This window comes from Rhincodon typus, chromosome 2, assembly GCF_021869965.1.
Source record: "Rhincodon typus isolate 14 chromosome 2, sRhiTyp1.1, whole genome shotgun sequence".
In the NCBI taxonomy this organism is placed as follows: Eukaryota; Metazoa; Chordata; class Chondrichthyes; order Orectolobiformes; family Rhincodontidae; genus Rhincodon; species Rhincodon typus.
The window spans coordinates 79077989-79098886 of NC_063333.1; the positions used below are offsets into that span (position 1 = coordinate 79077989).

Consider the following 20898-nt stretch of genomic DNA (forward strand, 5'->3'; position numbering starts at 1 on the left):
TTCTCAAACACACTAAATACGCAGCAAATACAATTTTAAAAGTATTTTGTAAATCAATTACATCAATAAATACGGTTTGGGGCAAAATGCATATCTTTCACTTCAATCAACATACTTCAGTTTCCCGAAGATTGCTATAACGTTCCAGGAATTATGATCGACAAACGGAATATGCAGTCGGAACAAAAGATTTTAGTAGCAGTTAACGTAAACGAATTAGCACGATTGACTTCAGTTTTGAATTTACGAAAACGTGCTAAGCGCTCGTACGCTACATATCATCTAGTCTATTAAAGTAGACAGCTAGAGTCATGAGGAATGATCGCAAGGTACAACTTCATTCACTAACGATTATTTTATTTTTATAACGAAACTACCCCCTCGTGCCGGGGGGAAATTATTAGTTGTGTCCGTAAAGAGCGGTGTAGCTTTGAACAATTTTAAATCGACAATACCGAACTTCACACATACGCGATTGCCAACAAAGAAAAGGAAACGGGTTTGAATCTCGGATGTAGATTTTCGTTCGTTCTGAACACTTCCGCCAATAAAGTTGTGCAATGTGAATTTAGTTAACTATTTTTCCTCCCTTCGCCAAAAAACGAAAACGTTCTTTTTTTTTAAGAAAAACTGCACCAACGACAGCTCAGCACGAATTATTTTTAAAAAAATTCTGATACGCTTTTTTTTTTACAAACAAAACTTACAAAACTTGCCTGTGGGCACACATTTAAACACACGACCGTTCAAAAGAAACCAAAGACCTGGAATTCCAATATTTTATAGAGGTAACGTCGCCTCATGTGAACAATAGTGGAGTTGCCGAATAGCATAAGAAAACGTCGAAACTGCTACAATTTTCAAAAGATCACTTTCGACCAACATTTCAATGAGATAATGTAATTACCCATTCAGTGGATCCCACCAACCAACCAAAATCTGGGGGTAAAAACGTCGTTTAATAATAAAAGAATAACGTCTCCAATAATAAAGGAGCAGCCATTGCAACGTATCAGTTTTGGTACGACCCGATTAGACATCTCCTGAACACGGTATCGTTACCACATTATTCAGTTTAAACAGGGAGGGGACGCAAAAGATGGGCAGATCACAACGAAAATGCACTCCCTCCCCCCTCGCCTCACACAACCAGCCCCAACCCCCACCACTCAACCAGACCAATAACTCGCATAACCATCACCACATTGGGGAACTGCAACAGTCAGGAGAATTTTCGCGCCATCGCCCTTGTAAATGGCAGCCTGATTTAAGCCAATGAATGAAATTTGCAGGCAGAGAGGGAGAGAGAGCAAAAAAAACTTGGTCAATGGTAGCGAGGCTGGAGACGCTTGATAGGATCCTAGAGTCAGGCTGTGTGCGAATGAGAAGACGGAAAATGGGAAGAGGGAAAAAAATGGAGAGCGCTCCAAACTACTATTATTCCACAATCAATATGTTTCTCGGATTCTCGGAGTACAGCTTGTCCCTCCCTCCGTTTCTCTCCCAGTATCATTGAATAGCTGGCATTCCTCACGTGAGAAGTTGATGTATAGTTTGACCACGTGGCTCATTCAGCCGGAATATTCGGGGATTTTTTGGAGCTGCATTTTATTCAGAGGCGGTGCTAGTAGTAACGTAGTGTGACATTTTCACAGCCTGTTTGCGAAAGGGGTTTTGGGGGAAAGACAAAAAAAATAGTTTTTTTCTCTCTCCGAAGCCCGCCATTCTAGACTGCTAATACTACTTCTGGGGATTTATTTTATCATCGCGTGTTTTTTTTTGTAAGGACTCTTCTCGTTCCCATCTTTATATTTAAATCGACCGATTATTTCTCCAAAGGGAAGATAAAGACGGAAAGATCTTTGTCTTTTTTTGCAGTTTTAGCAACATGAACAAGCTGTATATTGGGAATCTCACCGAAAACGTAACCACTGTGGACTTGGAAAGTCTTTTCAAGGAATGGAAGATCCCCTTCACTGGACAGTTTCTGGTGAAATCTGGTTATGCATTTGTCGATTGCCCAGATGATAACTGTGCTATGAAGGCTATAGATACTCTGTCAGGTAAGCAAGTTAATCCCTTGTACTCTAATATTATCTCAAGTTTTGAAGCAAACAGTCGTAAACCTTGTTTGGTGGGAGGCCTAAGGCAGCTCCTTGCGCACCAGTTTCGCACAAATCGACTGGGGGGGCGGGCGAGAGGAAGCTGCTTACTCCCGAGTGTTTTGCAAATATCCATTCCTAGTATCCACACCTAAACTGGACTTTCTTGTGACGTTCGCATAGAAATTGAGTTTCTTTTTAACCTAATCTAAATAACATTTGGAACCCCCACCCCTTATTTATTCCTCTGCATCTGCACGCGGTCTTTTCTTTCCCCCCATTGAATTGTTATATTTCAAGCGTTCAGTGGCTTGACAGTAACTATACGGAGATGCATTCAGTACAGGATTCTTTGATTTGCTAACTCTTTATTGATCTAGTGTAATTGGACTGGGGTCGGAGAATTCGGCCCGTGTTGTTGTACCTTCTTGGTGAGAGTAGGCCTTTAATAACTCCAGCGGCAGCTCGGAGCCACCATTCAAATCAGTGCGCACTGGGAAAGGAATACGCACTTCAAATCTTATACTTCTGACAGAAATAAACACAAATGAAAGCTCACTATCCGAAAACTATTGACAATATCAATTTTATTTTCATTCGTTCCGTCCGCCAGCGCGAACGCATTTGTAGTCGGCCATACTGAGTCCCAAAAGTGTCCTTTAGTACTCGACCACTAGAAAAATGGCTGAGAATTAGAGCACAACAATTGAGTTCACGTTTTTTTTTAAAAAATATTTCAAATTGTACTTGTTCACATCAGTTTTGTGACTACAGTTGACCGACTCCTTTACGTTTTACGCCGAACTTTCTTGTCGACACCATTCCGAGATTTGTAACATAGTTGCCCAGCAAGTTGTTGTTCAACTACAAACCTAACGCTTAAGATCAACATAAAATCATTAAAAATAATCTTGGCTGAACGGTCGATTTTAAGCGTTTTCAAGTGCTTAATACGCATTGTATTTTGTGCTTTGCTTCAGGTAAAGTGGAGCTGCATGGAAAATCTATAGAAGTGGAGCACTCCGTTCCTAAACGACAAAGGTAAAAAATCTTTAATTCGTATCAGATTTCTTTCCGAACAGAGAGAATTAGACTACAACTGACTAATTAACGATTATATCTGTTTGGAATTAAAGGTTATCTAAACCGTACGAGTCTCTGGGATCCGTCTACTTTAAGTTAGAAACTAATTACCGTTTGAATCTCGGATACTTTTTTTTAATGTCCTTTTGTACTTTTGCTTTGGTTTCTAGTTGAATTCTTTTATTTCTTTATATATCACTGGAGTATTTGATCAAAACTATTTTATTTGAGAAGACACCAGAACTTTTTTCTAGTTTTAAAACGAGACCTGGTGCAGTGTTTTTTGAGAAGTTTGGGCGTCAGCAGGAAATGATCTGAGATGCTTTGCATCATGCTAATCGACAAACACGTGAGGAGTTCTCAATTTAAGAGCCAACAAAACGAAAATCACAATTCAATGTTTCCTCTATTGTCCACGAAATGTAAGAGATCATTTGATAGGGAAGGGAGTTAATTCTTACGTATTTATTGGTTCATGTGAACACTAACGTGCAATCGATTGTTCATCGATCTTAAAACTGTGCATTAGGATTATTCAAAAATGTTGTTGCCTAAATATATAAATGATACTGTATGGAGTGTTGTAGTTAAACATCAATATTTCACTCTGAGACTAATTTGACAGTTCTAAAACAGGATTTAATAGCTTTAGAAAGCAATGCCAACTGTTGGCTTTTTAAAATAAAGATCACTATTGGTTTGAACGTTCCATATGGATTGATACAAGTTGAATTGTTTGTCACGGGATGCTTTTGTCATACCAAAAATTACTGGTTTAGTTTTTGACCTATTTCCTCACTGGCTGGTTTAAAGTTTCTCTCTAGAAAGAACAAATTTTGAACACCAGACTTAAAATGAGATTTGATTTCATCCACTCTTCAAAGGATGCCTCCATTCTTTGTGCTTCAGCTTTTAGTTTAATGTAACTTTACTGATTTACGTGGAGTGTCATGAGGTTACGTCTGAAGGTTGTTGAAAATGCTACATTTGAGAGAGAGAGAGAGAAATGCTTGAATGGGCAAAATTTGGCGTGGGAGTTACTTTAGGTTGCTTCCTGTGTGATTTCTTCTCTTCACCTTTTCTTCCACTTGTTTGTTTGGCCTCAAATTGTACAACTTTTATTCCATATGCCCTGTAGTTCATTAGTACAGTATGTCTAAATTATTAATCTTCAGTCCTCTTTCTTTGCAAACCATACAGGAATTTTAAATATTACATGTTCAGAAGGATTAAGATTTGAATCCAAAAGTTAAATTCTGTAACTTTTGAACCATGGCATTTAAAGCTGGATATGCTATGATTTGAATTTATAAATTGCTCAACTTTTTTTAAAGAACTCTGAAAATTTTCTCAGTAAAAGGTTTACCATGTTTTTAACCAATTTCTTGAAAGAATGAAAAATATAAACTGTACAAACTATTTTACTCATCATTTTGCTAATGTTCTTGTATTTCAGCTCTTGATTCTTTTTGATAACTTCACATTATTTTGTATATGCAAAGAGTGAATAGTTGTGTACCAAATTAGTTTCTCCAGTCTGTTTGTTTTCTTTGTTGCTGGGGTTTTCATTTTACAATTTCAGAAATTGCTGCTTTATTCTGAACTTAAAGTTTAAGGACATAGTTTTTAAATAAAATCTTTTTAAAATTTTTAAATTAGCAAGATTCTTTTTTGAAAATCCAGATCTGCAATATTAATTGCCTTTTTTGTTCTTAACATTAGATCAAAAGTTGGCACAAATTTCAAATAAATGTAATTTAGAAAACCTTTGAACACTTTATAACAATCAGTGAATGTATTCTGAAACTTGAAATGTAATTCACACCCTATTGAAAGCACAATTTTAAATTTCTAATCTCCATTTTTGTTCTGCTCCTTTTTTATTACTAGTGTACAATTGAAACATCTTTGCACAGATATGAAGGTTGAAGTATTATTCTGGCATTAATGACCACTGTGACTCCTGTGCATTATAGAAGGGTGAAGTGTGCAGTCTTGTTGAGGAGGCCATCTTGAGTTTCACATTGGAATATTATACTTCTGAATTTTGATGCATAGTTGAGTTTAAAAATTGCCATCCTTTAGATCCTTAGTGAAAATAACCCCAAAAATACTGGAGACATGAGGAAACAGACATTAAAGTATGCAGTCTTCTAAAGGAGACTCTGTGCTAAAAGTAAAACATGTAAAGAGGCATGTGTACTACTTTTTTGGCAAGTAGTGTGTTTTGTAGTTTGCAAAAGAACTTGGGTCTGTCCATGTTTTGCATTCTGCAACTGCAGTTTCATCAGTACTGCAGTACAATAAGGGCAATCGCTGAATTTGTATTATCTTTAGCAGTGTCCATGTTGAAATTGGAAAGATTTTAACAAATATTGTTGAAGTTAAAATAGGCTAGAGAATGCATTGTTTTTTTTTTTAAAAAAAAACTGGCCCAGTGACGTAAACTCAGCCTTTTACAGCCTTGTGGTCAAATACCTATTTTGTTGACCTCAAACTCAATCGTACAAATTCATTTTTCCACCGTTTTGGAGCAATGGAGGAAAACTTTTATCTTTGAGAAGGAAATAATTCTCAGTACCACTTTGAATGCTAGTAGTATTTTGTTGAAAGCAAAGTGATGGGCATGGAGAGGTTCTTGGCTCAAAAACTTGTCGTGAAGTTCATGGAATTCCTACAGTGTGGCCTCAGATAAATTTGTGAGGTGCTTGTATTATATATTTCAAATATGCTGAACTTCATCTCTGGACATCAGTCACTGATCCAAAATTGATTAGTACAATTTTAATTTTCTGAATGGGGTGTGTGAGAGAGATATTTTTATATATAGAGAGATATACATATTTTCACTGTTTTGGGGTGTTATGTTCAGTGCTGTAGAAGTAAAGGTTTTTCATTTTGAAAGAAATGTAGATCTGGTGTTTTTTGTTTTTTATTTCAAAATTGACCTGCTGAAATACTCTAAATCTTCAATACCATTTGAAGATATTTTATGTAAATTCCTTGTGCCCATCGTGTTTTGGGTGTAATAAGATTGATCAGTTATTAGCTTTTTGAGTAACTTTGCCTCAGCAAGATTCCAAAAAAATGCATACTTACCAGCAAACTGGGTGGGCTCCTGCATGGTATGTAAATTCTGTGAACTGTACTTAAAGCCTTTCCTGCACAAATATTCACTTTTTGGTCCAAAATGAACTAGTGTACATACCTTTTTTAGTATGTATATTCTTTGTTTTGTATGAGTTTTTTTCAAATCCTACTTTGCTGACCATTTCTAGTAAACGTTCATTAATGCCCAAATTGTGGGCTGGGGGTGGGGTGGGGTGGGGAGGGAAAGGGGCAACATGCTTTACTAATGACAGACGACAATTGATTTAGATGTGATTGTTTCACCCTGGTCTTCCTGCTCAGTTCATCAGTGCACAATGTGCTTGTTTATCCAAGTGCCGGAGTTCTGTTTTCTTCATGTTTCACGTTGGGGAAAATTCAGTTTGAATTATCCAGTTGTTTTTCTCTTGTAACTTGATGTGCATAGTAAAGCAGTAAGTAGCTTCCTTTTATTCTGTTCACTTTACCATGAGGTTTGGAGGCAACTGAGTGGGGTACTGCTAATCCACATCCTCATCACGTAAAGAAAGGTCAAGAGGTGGTGTTAGTAAGGGTTTCCATAAAGTTGTGTTGAGGCCAGAGGACCAATCGGGACAAAGTGTGCTTAATTTGTTATTCAAAGTGAAATTCTTGGGCCTAGCAGTCACTGCATTCCAGCTCGCGTTGGAACGTTCAGAACTGATGTGGGTACGCCCACCATTGCAAAAGCGACCTTTGTACCTGCTGTGAAAGGCAGGTTGGGAATATGGTGCCATAGAGCACTTACTGAAGCGTTAAAAAGATGCAAGACTGCACACAGTTATTGGAGAGGGCTTGGTCAACTCTTACATGGTAGAAGAGTTGGTGTATATATAATAGGGGAGGGTTAAACCTCCTTTAGGCCTCATATTTTAATATATGCTTTTCTAACATTTAAAATGCACAACCAAAGTCTGCATATTCATCAGTTTTGCAGGGTCTTTTCAAAACTACATATTCCATACAAGCAGCTAGAGGAAAATGAACTGAATTATAAATTAAGATCACTTAAAATGAATTTGAGATGCAATTTTTGCTAAACAGTTTGAATGATAAAATAAATGTCCCTGTGTCTGTCTTGCATGCTCTTGGCTCAAAGAAACTTTGTCCTCAGCTAAATTTGTGAGGCACTCATAATGTATATTTCAAATATGCTGAACTTCATTTCTGTACATCAATCACTAGTCCAAAATTGACTTTAGTAGCAGAGTTTGTAGCGGAGTTCCATAGTCTTTGCTTGGTATCACAGCAGCTGGTGTCCAGTGGACAATGTACATGTTCACAATCTGATTTATGCAAACAGCCTGCTGTCATTTGTTCTGCAGTGGACAGTTTAGTTTTGGGGGATGGATTCAGATCTGACACTTGCCACCTGGGGTTAAAATCTGTTTAGAATTTTTACAATTTGCATAGAACAATGGGTGAACAAAATATTTTCCTAAATGGTTTATTTTCCTGAAAAGAAATTGTAAATATTTCATAAATAAAACTTCCTCGTTGTGCACCTTTGCTGAGTGAAGCTTGAGGTCCAAATTGATATTTTTTTTTCTGTAAAAGAAATAATTTAAAAATGGCAGTGAAGTGGGTGGAGTTCTCTCTGCCTAGGGTTACTTCCTTCTTGACCTCTAACTATAACTCCACATCATATAATCAGTATAGCAGGCAGCCATTGCATACTAGGCAGCTGACTGCTTTTAATTATTGAACAGCATTAGCAGGATGTTTGTGGTTTCCTACAGCTTTTTAATTTTTTTTAATTCTTTTCTACATATTTCGGGGTTAAAGTTGTGGAAATTGTTCTTTTTGCTATATTACAGCTAATGCTGTTGTGTGGACATATCAATCAAAAGTAATACATTTACCAAACTTGCAGATTTTAAATCTGGTAGAAGTGCTTATGCTCTGGTGTTGTCTTAGAATAGCAATTTGCTAAATATGGAGAAAATGGCTAGTGTAATTTGACAAGTTTGTTCAGTATAGCAACTCAAATAGTGTAGATCGTCATTGTATTTTAAAACCAGTTTCATTTTTCACCTTTATGTTTTTTAATTTTCAATCTGTTGCTATCCGTTACAGATTTCCCACAGCGAGTTAAGTGTCTTTGAATTTTGTTCTTCACTAGTTTAAATGAGACTTATTTTAGTGCAGATCAAACATTTCAACATTATGTACTTGTCTGTTTGAAACATATGTCTTGGATCTAATTGATCAAAATTATTTTTATGGAGTAAGCAATAGAAATTGGATCACGTTTCTGTATAGAGTCTGACTGCATGTGGAGAGTCATTGTGTGGTCTTATTTAATTTTTTCCTGAAACCCCTATTAAAACATTAGTCTCAAAAGATGTTTGACCCAGATTTCCCAGTTTCTGTTGGGTTATATCAGTAGGGTTTACACTTGTTTTTTTTTAAAGCCAAGTAAGAACAAGAGTATGATTCACATTTTGTGACTTAAGGGTGGTTGCTGACGTACTTTTGAGAAGGTCCTTTCTGAGTGACAGGGAAGTTTTATTTATTTCTTTTTAGCAGAATGCAGGCAAAAGCAGATGCAAATTATCTTTTTCTGGGTACTATTGAACTTTACAATGTATCTATCGTAGTCATTGTGTTGATGTTTAGGAATGAGAAAATGTCTAATTTAAAATAGCTTTGATCAGTGAAAATGCTGTTTTACTACTAACAAATGGTGTGGCTTGGTGCGTCAATGGCTTACTGTTACAAATGCAAAAATAGCTAATCTTTGTAGCAATTTTTGATCTGTTACTAACAGCACTTTACCTGAAGCAAGATACAGGGCCTTTTCTAATTGCACAGAAAATGTGAAAAGGCTAACATGTCATTATGAATTAAATTCTACTGTATTCAATTAATGAATGTTATTTTAGAAACTATAAAAGTATCCAAATGTTTGCACCAAGTATCTGGTCAATTACTGTTGGGAAGCACATGATCACACTTCAGGTAAAGAGCAGTTACAAATAGACTGGTCAATCTACAGAATCCTTTGGAAGAAAATCTCACTTGTATACTTGCTCACATTTGCAGGTCTAAAAATGACTGAGAATATCTCTGAACTATTTAAACAAATGTGTGGTGCAACATCAATGATCACTTGATGGGATTGAATTACAATGTGGCTTACATTTTTCAGTTCTCAAGTCATTTTTGAGATAAACTGTTCAAAAACAGCCATATCTGATATGATGCTGGACAATAAAAGCGCATGTTAATGTATTTTCCTGATTGAATATCTCTGTAAAATGGTTAAGTTAATGGTGCACTACACACAACTTTGCAACGTTTAAGAGGGTTTGAACTTAACTGTTGCAAAGTTGAAAGGCAGAGTTTAGCAAAAGTAACTTCCACAAGTTGGGGTCTTAAAAGAAGTGGCTGGTGAGTTAACTGGTGTATTGGTTTCAATTTTCCAAAATTCATTTTGATTTCAGGAAGGTTTCACTGCATTGGAAAATAGCAAATGTAGTTACTTCCCGTTCAAAAAAGGGAGATAAAGCTGGAAGCTATTGGCCAGTTAGCTTCACTGCTTTGGTAAAAAGTTTGAAGGTGTTTTAGCCAGGCACTTTGAGTTTATCCAAGTAATTGGGCAGAATCACTGTTGTGACAGGAAAATGGTTAAGTTTTTCTTTGAGGAGGGGGTAGGGGGGCTAACATGTGTGGATAACAGGGAACTGGTGGGTGTACTACACTTGGATTTGTAGAAGGCCTCTGATAAACTGCAATAACTCTTTTGATTCCTTAACTTAAAGTGTAGATGAAAACCTATTGGCATGGCTGGAAGACTGGCTTGCTAACAGGAACCAATAGGCATAAAGATATAAATTGTCTACTTGGCAAGATGTAATGAGTAGCGCTCTGCAGGGATCATTGTCGGGGCCTCTCAATTTTACAATTTAGACAAAGGATTTTGAAGGAATTAAAGGTATGGTGGCAGAATTTGCTTATGTGATGAAGACGAGTAGGAAAGTTAAATAATTGGTAATACGTAAAGTTGAAGCATTTGTCTTGTACACTTCAGCATTAGTGTGGAAAAACAGATGGGGAGAGTGAGAAGTGGACACACTTTCATACAGTATGAGAAGGTATTAAGTGTATAAATTGGTGCTCTTGTTTCAAGACTGCTTTCATGTCCTAAGTGAGTGCAAGGTTGAAAGCTTTAACTTAATTTCCTATACACTTACAAAAAGTAGACAGTACATAAGGAGGCTTCAAAGGAAAACAGGTTGTCAATGGAAAAAGATTAGCAAATAGAGTATTCTGTGGGAAAATGTTTCTAGCATTTCTGGTGGTCTGAGTGCATGAATCGCAAAAGGCTAATATGCAGGTGCAGCAAGTAATTAGGAAAGCTAATAGAATTTTTTTCAATTATTGCAGGGGAATTCAGTACACAAGTTGAGGTGATGGTTAAATTGTACGTGGCAATGCTGAGACCACATCTGGAGTATTGTGTACAATATTGGTTTCCTTATCTAAGGAAGAATATAAATGTGTTGGAAGTATTTCTGAACCTTTTGAGGAAAGTTTTTGGACAAGTTTAGGCTTATCTTCTGGAGGTAAGAGCAAGATGTGACTTGTTTGAAACTCCAGATCCTGAGTGATCTTGACAGAATGGTTGTGGAAAGGATATTCTTCTTGTAGGCGAATCTTGGACTGGTGGTTATAATTTGGAACTCCCTTCCTTCCTCAAAAGGTGGTGGAAGCATATCCTTTGAATATTTTTGAGGCATAAGTAGACTTTTGATAAGCAAGCAGGCCTCACCCGAATGTAGTTAGGCAGGAATCTGGAGTAATCAGATCAGCCATGATTTTAACGATGTTGGAGCAGCTTAGAGGGACAAAAGGCATAATTTTGCTCCTAATTCATATGTCTGAGTTCATTTTATAACTGGCTTAGGATTGTGTTCTGAACACATTCTCTCCACCACTGAAAATTGTCTGGTTCCTTTTTCAGCTTCTTTCCTGCTAACAATTATGTGTACTATGGCTGTAGTAAACAAGAGCAATATTCTAAGATTGTGGTGCTGGTTAACCTATATTATGGTAATATAGTTGATGTTCAATCAAATTTGAAAGGTTTGTAATACTACCCTAGTATTTAAAATTAGAAATGTGATGTGTTTTTGGCTATATTCATTTACTGTTTTAAACGTTTTCTAGTCAAATGAATATGAAGCATAGTTAAGTGGCATGAGTGTTAATTACTGTACAACAAATGCTTTTACAAAAAGCTTGATTTGTGAGTTATGTAGTTGCATTCTGAATGCATCTATGGGCAATGCAATTTTTGTAAAAGTATTGATTTTTTTTTTAATTGAATAGCAAGGTCTTATTTCCTTTAACTCTCCAGTCTTTCAATATAAAGATTGTTAACAAGAATCAAACTGTACAATTACTGTCTCTTGGAATGTTTAGGTTATGTACTTAATGGATATTTAAAAGTGGGTGATATGGCTGTGGATTAAAAGACCAGCAAACAATGAACCCTGCCAGGAAATGATAATGTCCTAGACAATTCAGTTCTAATCAACATTTTTTGATTTACAAATATATCCCTTTTAAATGCAAAGCAAAGGTGGCCAATTTACTAACTTCTACACCTGCAGAACTTTTGCTGGGAAAATGAAACGTGGTGTACAGATTATTCAGATTTTTTAAATCCCTAATATACGTCAACCGTTTTTAAGAAACAAAAACAGAAATTGTTGGAAAAGCTCATCAGGTCTGGCAGCATCTGTGGTGAGAACGCAGAGTTAACATTACAGGTCCAGTGACCCTTCAGAACACTGATCACTTGACGTGTAATGTTAACTCTGTTTTCTTGCTACAGATGCTACCAGACCAGCTGAGTCTCTTAGCAATTTTTTTGATTTCCAGCATCAGTTTTTTTAAAAATTGAGTTGTTTCTTGTAATGTTTGTGTACAAAGGGGAGTTTTACAATGTTGCTTTAAAATGGATAATGCTGTGTCTTAAAATAGACGCTTGCTTAAAAACAATTTTGAAATTTTGTAGCAAGAAAATCTGCTTGAAGTCATGCATAAGTATCAGTTTATATTTGAAAAGTTGAATAAAATTTAACTTTTTTTCATCTTTTAACACGAACATCAGGAAATGCTTACTAGGTTTAGAAAATTAGTAAATTGAAGGACATTGTTTTAATTATCTATCCTTATAATTATGCATGTAAACTGTCAACTTTGAACAATTCTTCAATTTTAAAATGAAATGACATGACAATGTTTGTTTGATTTTCTCTGGCTTTTTGCATTGCAAGATTTCGGGCAATATGCAGAGATGATGAAAAGGTAAAGTGAGATTTAGGTAAATATTATAAAATTGTTCTTTTTGAGGAGTTACTAGTGCAGTTCAATAGTAACACTTGAGTCTTAAACCTTTGCCAAAGGCGATGAGCTTCTTTCCTGAATTTGAACTTTTATACAATTCATCTCTATGTTCTAACTAAATGTTAGACATCACCTTGGAGTTTGTTTGTTTGTTTGTTAATACAATTTAAAATGCTAGTAAAATGTTGGATTTTATTGCAACAGAATGGAATGTCCGTATTTTGCTTGGTACTTCTTCTGATTTGAGCAATACCCTGATCAAACTGACTAATGTTGGAAAAAATTAAAACGTTGTCTTTTTGTCAAGTTTGTTCATGGGCTCAATTTCTTCCCCCTTTGCTGAAAAGTTTTGGTTATTCCCTTCTCAAACCTCTGCCTCTGTTTGCTCCTCTCCAATCCTACATATTCATCTAAGCTTGTGGTTGACTGCCCTATTACTTCCTTGTGTGGCACACACAGTTGAGTTTTTTTTTTAATAAGCGCTTTAAACATTGATAACAAGTACACGTCTTTTTTTTTTTTGGTTCCTTATGCCTTGGTTTGATTGACATACTAAAAGCTGCCTAGTACAATATTGTAAGGACTGAATGGCTATTCAAGTAGAGGAGTTCGACTTGAATTTGATATTGTTCCTATCATATGTTTTTCAACAACAGGTTGCCAGATCACTTTTGGGAGCTAGTTTACTGACTTGTTACTCCCCTTTTGAATTAGGGACATTTGAGACCAATTATAACACATTTTTTAAACTACTGGCCACCTAGGCTACTGAAGTACTTGAAACTTCAATTAAAAATTGGTTGGTTGGGTTTACTTAATTAATAATTTAAAATTTTGCTCAGTTAATTCTCTTTAACAGTTTAATTTAAACTTGTTAAATTCTCAAGCTGCTACAAATCTAATCGCTGATATTGTACAGAAATGTTAATTAGAATCGTCAATCCAAATTGCTCCTGAACGGTAAATTTTAGAACTTAAGATGACTGACTCCTTTTTTAAATTGGAAGATATCTTTTTAAACATGAGTGAAAAGTTGATTGTGTACCGATGATGAATGTCTTTGCAGAACGATGTATGCAACACAGCTATAAACTTCTTGCTGAAGACTTAATTTTAAGTACATTTATCTAAGCTGTTTAAGAGGATGCTAATTTCTGTGCCTTCTGCAAATAGAGTAGGCATTAAATGGCTTTCAATAATACTTTGCTAAATGTTCAGGTTTTTTCTGAACCTTTTATAAAAATAATATGAAAATATGGCATGAACTTTTGAAGTTCAAAGTTGTATCTTGTCAAATTTTGCTTGGTAATGCTCATTTTGAAGTGCATTAATGTTTGGCAAACCTGCATTTACATCGCACATTTAACAATGTAAACTGTGTTAATTTAAATTTTAAAAGCTTGCATTGTAAATGTGATTTGCTATTAAAGTGGGCAGCAATATTAGTTTTAATGCCCTACACTGGTTCTTCTATAAGTTGCTTGTTTTTGCTTTTTCAAAAAAAAAAAAATCTTTCCACTTCTTTCCATTCTTATGAACAATTAGCTTCTTGAAGATTTCACCAGTGTCTGTCACTCAACTTGTCTTTTTTTTCAACCCTTTGCAAGGTTGATCTGTCGTGGTGGGAGGTGGCTAGAAATATTGCTCAACCAACTTTGTGTCATTACTACTTAAAGCCACATGCACTGCACATTGCATATGAATAATATGCTTTAATATTGTAAAATATCTAGGTAACTTCAGGCTTTTATCACCCAGAATTTGTAAACTGTTTCTGAAGTCTAATTTCTCACCATTGGTAGCACCCCTTTTGTGCACGTAGTAGTGACAATTTAATCTTCCATGTTATGTCAGTGAATCGATCTCTAGTATCGTATTTTGCAAATTTGTTTATAGTTTTGCAAACTCTCCAGTCTATGCTGTGTGCCATGAACACATCACGGAAGCTTTGCATCAGTGCAGATAGAATGTTTTGATCTGTTTTCTTGAGGGATAGAATATGAAGAAAAGAAGTGGTGATTTTTGTTCTCCCAAGCCTTAGTTAAACCATGTTTTCAGTACTTATACAGTTTTTGGTGTGTATATATTTCTATCTAATTAGGAAATATCTAATCTTGGGGTGCTGTGGATCCATCAGGATGAAGATTAAGGAGTGAATGATGAGGCCAAGTTGCATAAAATGTTCTCTTCCTTTGTGTTAAAGGGTGCGATAGATCTTTAGTGGTTAACAATACAGGACAGTATGAGAAAATATGCAGCCACATTTCTTAAAAAAAAAAAATAGTATCAGAAAATACTTCAGTAAAGATGGTAGAAATCTGGATTTTTCTTCTTTCTTCTTTAATTCCCTGTTTGCTGTCCTGCTGTGTTCATGAAAAAGTCTTTCTCATCAGTGGCCTGTTGTCCACTGGAGTTTCGTGTCCTAGGACCACAGAATTTTTGGGAATGAGACCTCAGTTACTTCTCTGCTTGGATCCCAGCAGATCCAGCTTTCACAATCCACTGAAGTATGAGAAGACTTTTTGGAGGTTTTTTTCTCTTAATGAGAAAATCATGTGGAACCTTGATCCATCAGCTGCATAGGAACACCAATTTAAGATCGGCAAAAGCTGCCAACACAGCTGACCAAAGACTTATACAGCGTGTGGACAGATATCCAATTTACTGGGTGAAAGTGTGTTGGAAGTAAAGTCTGGAGTTGTCTAATGATGACTGTTTAATGACCATACACTGTCCTTTAGGGAAGGTCACTGCTGTCTTTACCTGGTCTGGTTTACATGTGACTCTAGACCCACAATAATTTTTAACTGCCCTCTGAGTAATCAGGAATGGACAATAATTATTGGTCTAGCTGGTGAAGTGCACATCCTGTGAATGCATTGCAAACAAAAAGCTGCAGTTGTGGTTTTTGAAAAGGAATGTAATAGTTACCTGTAGAACAAGTTTTGAGGGAGAAGAAGCCATCACGGGACTAGTTAAATCACTCTCTTGCAGCGAACTGTTATTGATGCTGCAGGCTGAATGAATAGTTACAGCACAGAAGCAAGCCAGCCAATCATTTGTTCATTGATGTTCAGATGACCTATGGTCTAACCTAAATGGTGGAACAGTCTCCAAAGATTGTGTGGCAATCTCCTGTTCTTATGACTATGATCTCTTGTGGATCTCCCCTTCATTGCAGCAAAAGTAGCAGAAGCAGTCTTGGCCATACATTTGTGTTCACATTTAATCACTTCACCTAATGCTGTTTAAAAGGATCTTGTGGAAAGCATGGTGAAAAAGCGATTTCATTCACCTATAAAACTGACAAAAGCTGTGCCCCCTCCCAAAGAAACTTGAAGTCCATTGGAACATTTTGCAAGTATGCTGTGGTGTTTTAGTTTTCAGGTTTGTCTGCTAAATTTAGCAATTTGTGATCATCTTGATCTTTTTGATCATCCCTGCCCTCACTTGGCAGACTGTAAACTTGATCTGGGGTCTCCTTGGCCTGGGAGAATCATCTGTTTCCTCGACTATAATTTGCAGGTTAGTACCCAAGACAATCATTTCCACTGATGGCTTGTTCCATAGTTGAACTTTTAATAGATGCATTTCATCATGCATCCAGAAAAAGTTTTCTTGATGTACATGACTTGAATAAGATTTCTCTTTCAAGAAAGAGTCATCTATTATGATGGTACTAGCAAGTACATCTCCAAAGTCAAGACTACTTTTAAGTTTAAAAGCAAATCAACTATGAACAAAAGTGATTTCTTTTACACTTCTTTGTCTTAATGGTTTGTGTTTAACTTGGACTTTCTAGCTTGCAAGTTTGCTTAGCATATTTAGTTGATCTTTCTAATGCATAACAAATTGGTCTTGTATAGAATTCGACAAGTCTGTAGATCCTTAATCTTCATTGTGATTGCACGATTAAAAGTTGCAGTGACAAATCATTCCTAACAATTTCTGTTCTGCACTTTCTAAACAAATGTTTATTTGTAATTAGTGTAGCTATGAAACAGTTTAATGGGTTGATTTTTCAATTTCATGAAGTTGCACATTTAATTTAAATATTCTGATCAAGAATGTTTGTTTGTTTTTTATTTTATGGTTTTTATATTGAATGTAAAAATCAATTTATTTTTAAATTGGCAAGCTTTATTCTAGTCTTGAATTTTAATTTGAATTCAAACACTTGTACTGAATATTTGAAGTTGCTTTTGAAATGAGAAAAATGAATTGCTTAAGCCTGTGGGTGCGCGGAATTTGAATGAAATGCAGATATGAATCTTGACTAATAATAAAACTATAAGAAGGCAAGCAGGAAGAAGTGGGATCAACTGCATGTAACTTGATCAAACTTATTGAAACTTCAATTCAAATTTTACAAAATAAGTACTAAAAGACTTTGTTTCTAAACCTTGCATAATTTGTTCTGTCTGATTTGAGATCTCTCAAAAAAACACAAACTTAAAGTAGACCACAATTGAATCTGATATGTTTGGCTGACTGTTCATAGTGGGGTTATTTTTTAAACTTCAAGGTGCTTAACATAAATATTAGGCATGAAGTTCAATAATTCAAAAACATTTTAAACTTAAAAGTTGTTCCATTTCCAAGTTAAACAACCTATATAGAATTGGTTCCAACAACTACAGCAATTATGTTGATTTAAATAGTATTTGGTAGAATATGCTTCTACTTCAAATATCAAAACTATTTTCACACACTCCTTCCTCTGCAGGACAGGACATCAGTGCAAAGCGTGAAAAGGTAATTTTCCTTTCTCCATGTTGCTACATACATTTCAGTTTGTCAATAGGTCTGAAATGGAGCATTTAGAGATCCTAAAATTCCTCCATCCACTATTTTCACCAGAGTTTTACCTAACTTGAAATGTTCAATTTGATTTAGGTAATTGAGCAATATGCACACTCAATCTAATTTTAAGTATGATAATCATTCAGATCATATCCAGGGAAAAACTTTGTACTAGGACTGTCTATTGTGAACAGATTTTATCCTGAATGTGACATGGGTAGGTTAGTAGATTGAACCAATGACTGAGGGAGGTTAGTGTGTAATTATGTTGGAATAACTTTTGGGAAAGCAATAGAGAGGACACGCTCACCAATTTGCACAACCTTATTGAAATGACTGACTTGATTAATAAATGAATCATTTAAAAGTTAGATTGGTAAGGGATGTTTTTAAAATCCAAGATAAGTTTTCCTTTTATAAAAGGTAAGAATACCTTAATCACTTGAAAACTTAACTCCTCTTTCTGTGATAACTAGTTTTTGGTGGATGGATTCCAAGGCGATTTGAGGCATGTGGGAACAATTCACAAATGATATTGATCAAGGAGAAACAGTGACTTTATGTATTAAAAGGTGATTTAATTTTTAAAACTGTTTTTCAGTCTGAAATACTTGCATTGATTTTAACTTGGTAACCTGGGAGCGAAGAAATAAAGAGCAATATTAAGAAAATCGTTTATTTCTGGTGGGACATTCCATGTTTGCTTTTTTAAAATGCTGTTGGAAGTAAATGTTTGACTTCAGTCATGAAACAGACACTTTGAAAAAGAATACAAAGGGTAACAAAAAGATAGGGTGACGGACATGTGCATGGTGGACTAAATGACCTCCTCACTGCCATGTAATTTGTTTTTTGAAATAGTGAACAGGTTAGATTTTATTATCTGGTAAAGATCAAACTTAGAGAAAATTGGATATGAGACTTCAAAATTGCATGAAGTGGTCCAGTAGAGGTAGATGTGAAAAAATTGTTTCCATTTCTAGGGGAGTCCAGATAATAAGAATAAGAAAGATAGCCACCAAGACCAAATAAATGACTTGCTTTTCAGCAGTATATTGAGCTTGTTGTCACATGAAATAGTTGAAGCTGTCACTAGGAGAGGCTTGAAACATTAAGGGAGACCAGAATGGGCTAGTGGGGGGAAGAGGCATGAACATTTCGCCCCAACCAGTTGGGCTAAGTAATCAGTTTCTGTCCTTTTTTTTTTAAAGAAAGTATGTAGTTATATTTGCAGTTTGAGGGAGGAAAACTTGTCATTTGGATTCCTTCAAATGTGAGATAGTAAGAACTGCCGATGCTGGAGTCAGAGATAATGCAGTGTGGAGCTGGAGGAACACAGCAGGCCAGGCAGCATCAGAAGAGCAGGAAAGTCCTGACCCCCAAAACGTCAATTTTCCTGCTCCTCTGCTGCCTGGCCTGCTGTGTTCATCCAGCTCCACACTGTGTTATCTCTCGATTCTAAAGATTACTCACACTTGAAGGAAGAGATGCAGAAGACAATGGTAAAATGCAGTGAGCAGCTTTGATCTCCAGTTTATATAATGCAATACAGCACAGGAACAGGCCTTTGGCCCACCAAGCCTGCATCGATTCCTAGTCCTTGAGTAGACCTGCTCCTATTTGCGTTCTGTTCATGTCTATCACAATAAGCCTGAAATGTTGCTAACGTGCCTGTGTCTACAGCTTCCCACTGTCGGTGCGTTCCAGACACCCACCACCATCTGAAAATTTTTCCTTGAACTTCTCCCCTAAAACCCTCCCCCCAACCCCCACTTGAACCTGTGCCCTATTGTAGTTGACCCCACTCCCCTGCCAAAAAGAGTAAAATCGTCTCTGAATATCCACCCTATTTATGCCTGTTGTAATTTTGTAGACCTGTATCAGGTTGCTCCTCAACCTCTGTGTTTGCAGTGAAAACAATCCAAATTTATTCCACCTTGCCTTGTAATTAAAACCCTCCAGACAAGGCAACATCCTGGTAAACCTCTTCTTCCATGTGCTTCCGGTAGTGTGGCAACCAGAACAGTACGTAATATTCCAAATGTGCCCGAACTAATTTTATACAGCTGTAACAGAACTTGCCAACGTTTATATTTGATGCCCCAGCTGATAAAGGCAAGCATGCTGTATGCCTTTTTTGACCACCACATCCACCTGTGTTGCTACTTTCAGGGGACTGTGGACAATTAAAAGAATCTAAAATAAGGGTCCCCAACTCTTGCCAACAAGGCTGACCTCTTGGTTGTCCATGGCACTAATTAATGTGAAAGCGCCTGTATGCAAAATTTGCATAATTCTCCAAATTTAATTGGTGCTTCAAGTTTCCAGTTATGGTGAATTAATGTGGTCATATACAATCAGATCAACTTCGTAAAAACAAATTACCTGACTTGGCATGTAAGTAAAAGCGCAACACTGTGGATGCCGGAAATCTGAAAGATAATTTGATAAGGAAACGGCAAGTGAAATGAACAGGCATTTTGCTATGTCTTCACAGGAAAAGAAATCCCAGTAATAGTCTTTTTTTTTTCTTTGTTTGTTCATGGGATGAGGGCATCGTTGGCTAGATGTCACTTATTGCCCATCCCTAATTACCCAGAGGACAGTTCAGGGTCAACCACATTGCTGTGGTCTGGAGTCATATGTAGGCCAGACCAGGTAAGGATGGCAGTTTCCTTCTGTAAAGGACATTAATGAACCAGATGGGTTTTTCCAACAATCAACAATGGATTCACGGTCATTGTTAGACTCTCTTAATTCCAGATATTTTATTGAATTTGAATTCCACCATCTGCCGTGGCAGGATTCGAACCCGGGTCCCCAGAATGTTTATCTGATCTCTGGATTAACAGTTCAGCGACAATACCACTATGCCATCTCCTCCCCCCAGGAGGTTTTGATTCAGGAGATTGGCAGAAGAAAGGATTGTGGTGAATTTACTATCACGAGGGAAGGGATTCTCTGCAAACGGATGGAGCTGCAGGCAGATGAGTCTCCATGTCCAGATGAATTTTGTTGTAGGGTCTCCAGAAGGCTGTTAATGAACTTTTTGATAATTTTCCAAACTTTGCTAGATTCAAGAGAATTCCATCAGACGAGAAAGTAGCAAATGTACTACTTCTTGAATGGAGGGAGGGAAGCAGGTTGTTGCCTATCATTTTAAGGGGATTACAGCTGGAGGTGTTGGAACATTCAAGGTAATTGGGAAGAGTCACCATGATTAAACACTTTCACAAAACCAACTTATTAGAATTATTTGCAAGCTTTGTCAATAGAGGGAAGCCTGTAGATGTACTGAAATTGAAAGAGGAAGTGAGATCAGAAGTCTGAGGCTGGTACAGTAGAGAAGAAGAGCAAGTTAAATAGTCAAGACAGGGAATGAGTTAAGACTGAGATTAATGCAGTTTAAGTCAATGCAAGAGACTTG

The 20898-nt window shown here is 36.4% G+C and overlaps 1 protein-coding gene across 3 annotated transcripts in view; it reads left to right on the plus strand.

Moving 5' to 3' along the window:
• Nucleotides 1–1454: 1454 nt before the first annotated feature.
• igf2bp3 (insulin-like growth factor 2 mRNA binding protein 3) overlaps nt 1455–20898 on the plus strand; it is a 118041-nt gene continuing 98597 nt past the window's right edge. Inside the window, exons 1-3 of one of the 3 annotated variants that reach the window (XM_048606571.1) lie at nt 1455–1781; nt 1879–2063; nt 3083–3143. In XM_048606571.1, the coding sequence (XP_048462528.1) occupies nt 1889–2063; nt 3083–3143 (236 nt within the window). In that variant the 5' untranslated portion in view covers nt 1455–1781; nt 1879–1888. Of the gene's footprint in view, nt 2064–3082; nt 3144–20898 lie in introns of all 3 variants that reach the window. The other 2 variants (XM_048606584.1, XM_048606577.1) reach the window with 2 other exon arrangements.